Source organism: Stenella coeruleoalba (assembly GCF_951394435.1).
Source record: "Stenella coeruleoalba genome assembly, chromosome: 13".
Taxonomy (NCBI): Eukaryota; Metazoa; Chordata; class Mammalia; order Artiodactyla; family Delphinidae; genus Stenella; species Stenella coeruleoalba.
This window is the reverse complement of record NC_137159.1, coordinates 60,888,176-60,897,117: the sequence shown is the minus strand read 5'-3', so window position 1 is coordinate 60,897,117 and position 8,942 is coordinate 60,888,176. Positions and strand designations below refer to the sequence as shown.

Sequence of the window (8,942 nt, the reverse complement as noted above, 5' to 3'; positions counted from 1 at the left end):
ATGTTCATAATAAGAGAATTGATAGAGACAGAAAGCAGATCAGCAATAGTGTAAGGCTGGGGGGAAGCAGAGAGCTTGTGGGGCGACAGCTAAAGAGTACCAGATTTCTTTTTGGGGTAACGAAAATGGTCACAGCTGACTGTGGTGATGGTTATAGTACATTGTGAACATACTAAAAACGACTGAATTATACATTTAAAATGGGCAAATTGTATGGTGTGTGAATTGTATCTCGATAAGTGTTACCAAAAAAAGTCTAAAAACAAGGAGAATAACTTTGGAAAAGCAGGTGTAAAATACAAAAAAACCCTGCAGAAATAGAAGTCAGTAAGAAAATAGGTGAGAACGCACCTATCTGAGATCTAAAGACTAAATGAGGAAGGCAAGGCTGTATTAGATGCCAATCAGTGAGGGTATGAGAGAGAATAAGTAGGAGGTAGCAGATGATGAATAGGTATTCCTTTGGAATGTTCAGAAAGGTTCAGTCTATATTACACTGTGTGGTAAAACCAGGTGTTTAAAGTGTGCTAAACACTGTGGCAAACATTCATGTCATCAATTATTTATTTGACGTGGTAAAATTCCCATTGCATGAGAGTCTGGCATAACTATAATATTCATTTTTGTATGCCCTGCAGCACTTAGCTTGATGCCTTATACACAGTAGGAACTCAATAAATGTTTGATGAATGAAACTAACCATCAGAGCCAGACTCAAGTCTCTGTAATTACAAAGCGTAAGTGAGGCCAAATTTTAGCCATTAAAAAAACCCAGAACATTATTCCACATTTGAAACATTTTAATGAATGTTTAAATGAGTTTTAATTTAGTTAACTAAAATATACACAAGTATAATTTAGTAATCTAATATGAAGGTAAAAAGATCTGTCTGAAAGGTAAGGACTTTCTGAGAAATGCTATGAAAATGTTAACTTTATTCTTAATAGATACACCGCAAAACCAACACTTCACATTATTTTGGTTACTTCAAAATTTAAATTCAGCTTGCTTTTCAATTAATTTTTTTTATAACAGATGCAGAATATGACCTATTTTTCCCCCTGACAATATCAATAGGCTGCTCAACTACATGATACAATTTTTTTGCATTTAATTTAAAAGACTATGGCTCAGTGTTTAAAGAATAAATTAATAAAAGAGAAACATTATTAGGAAAAAAATGAAAGCACATTCACCACATAATAAAAAAAAATCATTCCTTCAAAATCAGAAACCAGTGTGAGCATTATTTCACTTACCCTACTTGGAAGCATATAATTCCTATATACAAATAAAGTAGAACCTATAGACTGGAATGATACAGTGGCTATCAATAATTAGGTGCTAATTGACAAAATAAACAAAAACGAGTGGAATAGCACATTAAAAGAAACTTGTTTTTAGCTTAATTGTTGGTGCAGAATGCACGGCTGGGGCCGGCTGCCTGGCGGCTGCTTTAGCTTTGCTGGCTTGGCTTGCTCGAACAGCAGTTTCCAAACGTACTTTCAGCTCAGGAGCCGCTCCCATTACTGTCTTGAAAGCATGTGGATACAGAGGTCCAATATGCATTAAATTCTGGAGTGCAAACTCATGAAGATCTTTGGAAGCTGTGCTTGCTGAGGCAAAAGAATTTTCATCCAGCAGGTAAGAGATCAAAGTGGGAACTAAAAGAGCAAGTAACTGGACTCCTGCAAATAACAAAGATAAAGTCTGAAGATGATCACAAGTCTGAAAATTACAATAAACCTTTATTTAAAAACTAGGCAATTACTACAGTAGTCTGAATTATAATAAAATCGAAGTAAACGTGCATGATCTAATTTTAGACCTCAGTAATTATTCATAATTAATACTGAATACTTACTAACTGTCCAAGCCATGTTAAGGGAGGAAATCAGGTTTGATTTCCTGTTAAGATTATATATTTTGCATTTATATTAATTTGTTTTATTAAAAAAATACTGGCTAAAAGGTTAAAAAGGAATGAACACTTTATAATTGTCATCTGGTAAAATGTATTTTGAGAATAAAATTATGAAAATTTTAAGGGTATTCCAGAATAGGGAGGTTGGAGAATAGAGGGAATAGGGAACAGAAACCTGAAGCATTCATTAGGAGGATACCATCAAAGGACTGAGTGAATGTATACGTTAATGTGATGGCAACCATCTCCCTTCGGTTTTTGTTTTGTTTTGTTTTGTTTTTTTGCGGTACGCGGGCCCCTCACTGCCACGGCCTCTCCCTTTGCGGAGCACAGGCTCTGGACGCGCAGGCTCAGCGGCCATGGCTCACGGGCCCAGCCGCTCCGCGGCACGTGGGATCCTCCCGGACCGGGGCACGAGTCCCCTGCATCGGCAGGCGGACTCCCAACCACTGCGCCACCAGGGAAGCCCTCCCTTCGGTTTTTGCATGGCACTTAGACTCAGATTTAGTTTTAATTTTTAAAAAATGACAATTGCTTATTCTACCACTTAGAAGTCTTGCTATAGTACAAAACATCCGTTATCTGAGTGAAGCAGTCCCTTAAAAAATGAAGAAATTGTGATGGTGCTTATTGTTGATGTAATTCACTAATAATAAATACTAGAAATTGGTTGGAGAACTGAAGCTACACTGCTTTGGTTATTTCATACCTTAAATTAATTGACTCTTAAATGGAAAATTAAAGAGTTATTCATTTAATGAACCTTGTTGAAGTCTAATTAACTATCAAACTATATTTAATTTCATGAATAATATGTAAATATATTCTGCTGTTAAAAGAATTCAAACAACAGAGAATTATTTGAAAAAGTATAAGACTCTTCCCTACCTAAATTAGGGCACTTGTTCAGGAACTGATCCCAAGAGTCAACTCAACTCAAACATATTTAAATACTGACTATGCAAAAGTCAATAAGCTCAGTGTTAAGATTACAAAATGAATAAGATTTAGTCCCCATGTTTATGGAGTTTAAGTGAGTAAAATAAAAATAAAGATAAAATTATGTTGAGTTACCAAACACAGGCCATGATGTCAGTCATAACATTTCTACCCAATAATCTGTTAATATCTAGTTTCAACTAAACTTATCAACTCCTCCCAAACAGCTCTTCTTCCTGACCTTTCCAGTTTTAACGTTGCTTCCATGCTTCTTCCAGGTAACACAGTAATATTTGGCTCTCTCTTTCTCTTGTCCCCCTAACCAGTTACTCGTCAAGTCAGAGCAATGTTTTTTTTTCATAATCACTTCTGTATTCTTCTCTTCCACTGTAATAGTTCTGGATTATTATTTTATAGGTAAGCTATCAGCAATAGCTTTTAAAAGATCTCTACTACCTTTCCAATTTTGTGTGAAATTCTTTCAAGAGAAGAGGAAAAATTTTATGATAGAAAAAACTGATGTAATTTTTATCTGGAGAGTAATCTAGCAATATATATTAAAAGCTTTAGAATGTGCATTCCTTTTGGCCCAGTAATTTCACTTAAAAAAATTTACCTGATAGAAATAATTTAAAAATGTGTGCAAAGATACCTGTACAAGAATACTCATCTCAGACTTCCCTGGTGGCGCAGTGGTTAAGAATCTGCCTTCCAATGCAGGGGACATGGGTTCGATCCCTGGTCCGGGAAGATCCCACATGCCGCTGAGCAACTAAGCCCGTGAGCCACAACTACTGAGCCTGCGGTGCCACAACTACTGAAGCCCGCATGCCTAGAGCTCGTGCTCTGCAACAACAGAAACCACCACAATAAGAAGCCCACACATCGCAATGAAGAGCAGCCCCTGCTAGCCACAACTAGAGAAAGCCCGTGCTCAGCAACGAAGACCCAACACAGCCAAAAATAAATAAAATAAAATAAATTTATATAAGAAAAAAGAATACTTATCTCATTTATGATCTTGAAAAACTGGAAACAGCTTAACATTCAATCATAAGGTACTAGTTTAAAAAGTACAGTCTTTCTGTAATAATTAAGTCATATTTTTTAAGATAAATTTTAGATTGTGATGAAATTAAGATTTAGCAGGGAATAAAGAGGAGTAAGTGTTAAGTTGCATACGTCTCTGGTTAAATGGATGTATGTGGTAGTTCTTCATAAAATTAAATAACAGCAATTTAAAAATTTCAAATTTTGAGGTATTTTAATAATGATGTTTGGCATCATTAATGCTAATCTGGTCCTATTTGTCCTATTTGTTAAAAAGCTTTTATACCTCTATTATGAACACCAAAATGTATTATTTTAAAAAATCTATTAGGCAGCCATATTTTCCCTGGTTCTTAAAGAGTACATTTCTAGAAAATAAAACAATCTGTGGGTTCAAATGCCATCGGTAATTTAACCTCTTGCTCTTAAAAAATAAACATAAATCAACTCAATTTTGTTAGCATCACGAGCAAAAACATTAATCTTTCAGATAGTAATCACCCTTAGTAAACTTACTGTTGCAATGGCCTGTGTCAAATAGCAAAGAAAATTTATATATAATACAAATATTCATTTTAGACTAGTGGCTTTTTAGAGGAAAATACTTACTGTTATGTTCTTCCCCAAGAGCAACCAATGTTTCAAGAACTTTGATTCCTTCTTGAACAGCTAAAAGTTCTGTATTACTGGCTGGTCTGTTTCTTTCAACAGCTTTTAGCTTTTCAACCACTATTGGAGTTAATGAATGGATGTAGGGGGTTGAAAGGGCACGATTGGAATGCTGAAAGACTGAGAGGAGAAGCTGGTAACATTTGGCTTGAACCTACACAAGAAAATCATTTTATTAATTTACATGTGTGACAGTTCTTATCTGCTCTACAATCACACTGCATCCTAATATATACTGAAAACAAGCAATACTGCAGGATGAAAACAGAAATGTGGGAAGAATTAATGCCATTTCTACTTACAGAAATGGAGTAATAAAACTTCCAACATGCTAACTAAATAAAACGGAAAAAAATTAATCCAATAAACATTCCTTATACGTTAACTCCCAAATTACCACTGCTAATATAATTTGTGTATTTCTATAGTGTATAAGAAATTAGAGACCGGGAATACTAATTTGTGTTTTTAATTCTTTCTTTAATCTACAAATCTCCCTCCCACTTTAACCTCATATATTTAGTATGGAAGGCTAATATTTGACGGATGCCAAACAAAGCTATAAAAATATATTACTTAGACACCTCTTAAACCAATTTAAGTGTTCCAGGCCTAGAAAATAAGGTCTCAGTGGCTCTACTTTAGATTAGAAAGACTTCATGTTAGTAAGAAACAAACAAACAAAAAAAGGAAGGTCCATCAACATACGAAGGTACACGAAAAATATTGAGGGGAAACTGTTTCAGTGCTTTGGTGGAAGAAAAGCTACCAAACATTGCTGGACATAAAAAATGCCTGGGGAATATTTTTAAAATACAGATCTGTGGACCACACTTCTGGAGACTCTGGTTTAGGAAGATAATGGTAGATGTTAACTAAATTGCTTTTTTTCCTGATGTGCAGCAGGTTTGAGAATCAGTAGTTTAGACACTAACACTGTAAAAAAATAAAACTTATTTTCTAGAAAACAGAGTTTCCAATAGGCCCATTAAAACATGTTATAATATATATTTATCCTTTAATGGTGTCATTAAGTAAACAGTGAAAAACAGAAGCACATAAAGTCTCTACCAATATAGGCCAGGGTTGAGCAAATATTTTAGATACTGGGCAATTTCTGTAGATATAAATAAACATATACATGTCTCTCCTAATGCTTAAACCAGTGATCTTTTCCAGTTTTCTGTTGAAAAGTCGTATAGCAAATACTTAAGTTTTCATTTGATGTATCACAAATTTTAATGAATCAATCTGAAACTTTCTTGATAAAGTGGAAGGTTTAACACTATGTTTTAAGTGCAACTTACCCATGGGTCACATGAATTTAACGCGTTTTTAAATCTGTTCATGCAGCCATTCTGCAGTGACTGGACTCCTATTATTTCACTGCCAGCAGACCACAGGAAGAGTGCAATTGCTGTTAGCATGCTTACTTCATCAGGCATAGGCATAGAATCTTCTGAAATACATGAATAATGAAATGTTGACACATATAAAAAATGAAAGCAATATGCTGTTCCTAAAATGTTTTGAAATTCTGAAAAAGAATAAACATATGTATATGTATCACTAAATCACTTTGCTGTACACCTGAAACTAACACAACATTGTAAATCAACTAAACTCCAATATAAAACAAAAATTTTTTAAAATCTAGGCCTTCCCTGGTGGCGCAGTGGTTGAGAGTCCGCCTGCCGATGCAGCGGACACGCGTTCGTGTCCCGGTCCGGGAAGATCCCACAGGCCGCGGAGCGGCTGGGCCCGTGAGCCATGGCCGCTGAGCCTGCGCGTCCAGAGCCTGTGCTCCACAACGGGAGAAGCCACAACAGTGAGAGGCCCGCGTACCACACACACACAAAAAACTTTCATTCTTGAACAATAACCCTCTCTCTCTTTTTTTTTAATATATACAAATTTATTTATTTATTTATCTTTGGCTGTGTTGGGTCTTCGTTGCTGCACGTGGGCTTCTCATTGTGATAGCTTCTCTTGTTGCAGAGCACGGGCTCTAGGCACAAGGGCTTCAGTAGTTGTGGCTTGCAGGCTCTAGAGCGCAGGCTCAGTAGTTGTGGCTCACGGGCTCTAGAGCACAGGCTCAGTAGTTGTGGCGAATGGGCTTAGTTGCTCCACAGCATGTGGGGTCTTCCAGGACCAGGGATTGAACCCGTGCCCCCTGCATTGGCAGGCGGATTCTCAACCACTGTGCCACCAGGGAGGCCCTGTATCAATGTTAAATTGCCTCAATTTGATAATTCTTCAGTGGTTATGTAAGAGACTGTTCTTGTTCTTAGGCTATCTGTGAAGTATTTAGGAGTAAAGAGTCATGATGCCTTCAATGTATTCTCAAATGGTTCAGCAAAATTAATAATATCAACAATAATATGTGGATTATAGAAAAAATAAAACATGCAGCAAATGTTAACAATTGGTGAAATCTAGAAGGGTATGCTGAAGTTCACTATATTATGCTTGTAATATTTTAAAAAGTTTGAATCTATTTCAAAATTGAAGGTTCTAAAAATGAAAAAAAATATAGCAATCTTAAGAGTGATTCATTACATCCATGGAGGGGTGTGTGTGTGTGTGTTACACACATACATTGGCACATTTTTTAAAGTGGAAGTCTCAGATTTTATAATAAGAAATATGATTTCCATAAAGGAAATTCTCTATTACAAAACTCTTCTCGTAAAGCAAGAAATTCTGCTTGCCTGGCTTACAAATACTATAAAATACACCCATGGCTTTGATCCCTACTTCATACTGACTGTGCCTACTGAGAATTCAGCTCTGGACAGGTTAGCTTAGGCAATTTAATTATCTTATCATATACCTTTAAATTTATCTAACATGAATGAACTTGGATAAAATATCAAAACCTTCTCTTATAATTGACAATTTAAAAAACATGATTATTGATTATGGACACCCCCATGAAAACTGAAACAATATATTTTTAAATGAATTCTTAACTACTTTTTCTTGTTCTATCAACGTACACATATATACATTTACATTCGTATATAATTATGGCATTTAATGTTTCTTTAGTTTGTTAAAAATCTATGCTAAAAAGAAAAATATTAACTCATGATAAAGCTAAAATAGTTTTAGTAACATTAATAAAACTAGTTAAAGTTTTCCCTTCCAAATATTAATACTAAAAAATTTCAGGTGATATAAGTAGTACATAGTTTGTTTAAAATATAACAAGCGTGTGGGAAAGAAAATAAAACTTGTAATACTACCATCTAGCGATAGTTTAATTTCTAGGTTTTTGATTAATTTCTTCTGGTCTGGGTTAGTTTTTTTATATATAATTATTTATAAACATGATTTTTAATAGATATAATGGATATATAATCCAAATGAGTATACCATGATATATTTAATATTTTTCCCACTGCCAGATAGTTATATTTATCACTTTCATATTTTCATTATTATAAAATAGACTGTGATAAATAACCTTGAACACAAGTTTTTGATCAATAAGGTCAGAGTATGAATTCTTAAAGGCTCTGTGTGTATTTTGCAGAATTGATTCCCTGAAAGTTTAAACTGTATTAATTCCCTTCAGCAAAGTATGAAAATGTTCTCCTGGTATCAATTCCACCTGTACATACAATTTTTTAAAATCAGTTTTACAGGTAAAAATTTATATTACTTTGTTTTTGTTTGTATTTTTTTGCTTATATAATAATGTGGCTAACTTTTTTATATACTTGGTGGGCATCTCGATTTCCTTTTTAATAATGCGTGCTCTTTCCTTCTTTCTTAAAAGACTTCTTTGTACATTAATGATATTAACACTGACATAAATATTATTTTCAGTTTTTGATCTTTTTTTCAGTTATCTTTTATTTTTAAAATTTTTTTCTTCCAGTTTTATTGAGATACAATTGACACACAGTACTATGTAAGTTTAAGGTGCACAGTATAATGATTTGACTTACATACATCATGAAATGGTTATCACAAGTTTAGCGATACATCCATCATCTCATACAGATACAAAATTAAAGAAATAGGAAAAAAATCTTTTTCCTTCTGACAAGAATTTTTAGGATTTATCAACCTTTTTTTTTTTTTTTGCGGTACGTGGGCCTCTCACTGTTGTGGCCTCTCCCGTTGCGGAGCACAGGCTCCAGACGCACAGGCTCAGTGGCCATGGCTCACGGGCCCAGCCGCTCCGCAGCATGTGGGATCCTCCCTGACCGGGGCACGAACCCGTGTCCCCTGCATTGGCAGGCAGACTCTCAACCACTGCACCACCAGGGAAGCCCTCAACCATTTTTTAATGCCGTTGTTTTTGACAGGTAGATGTTAAATTCTATAGTCCAATACACTGATATTTTC

General features: G+C 35.0%; 1 protein-coding gene across 5 annotated transcripts in view; it reads right to left on the bottom strand.

Annotated features, from left to right (window-relative positions):
* Positions 1-775: 775 nt before the first annotated feature.
* HEATR5B (HEAT repeat containing 5B) overlaps positions 776-8,942 on the bottom strand; it is an 86,576-nt gene continuing 78,409 nt past the window's right edge. For all 5 annotated transcript variants that reach the window (XM_079940399.1, XM_079940400.1, XM_079940398.1 and 2 more), the window contains 3 exons: positions 5,891-6,042; positions 4,524-4,737; positions 776-1,689 (listed from right to left, as the gene is read on the bottom strand). In XM_079940399.1, the coding sequence (XP_079796525.1) occupies positions 1,385-1,689; positions 4,524-4,737; positions 5,891-6,042 (671 nt within the window). In that variant the 3' untranslated portion in view covers positions 776-1,384. The remainder of the gene's footprint in view (positions 1,690-4,523; positions 4,738-5,890; positions 6,043-8,942) is intronic.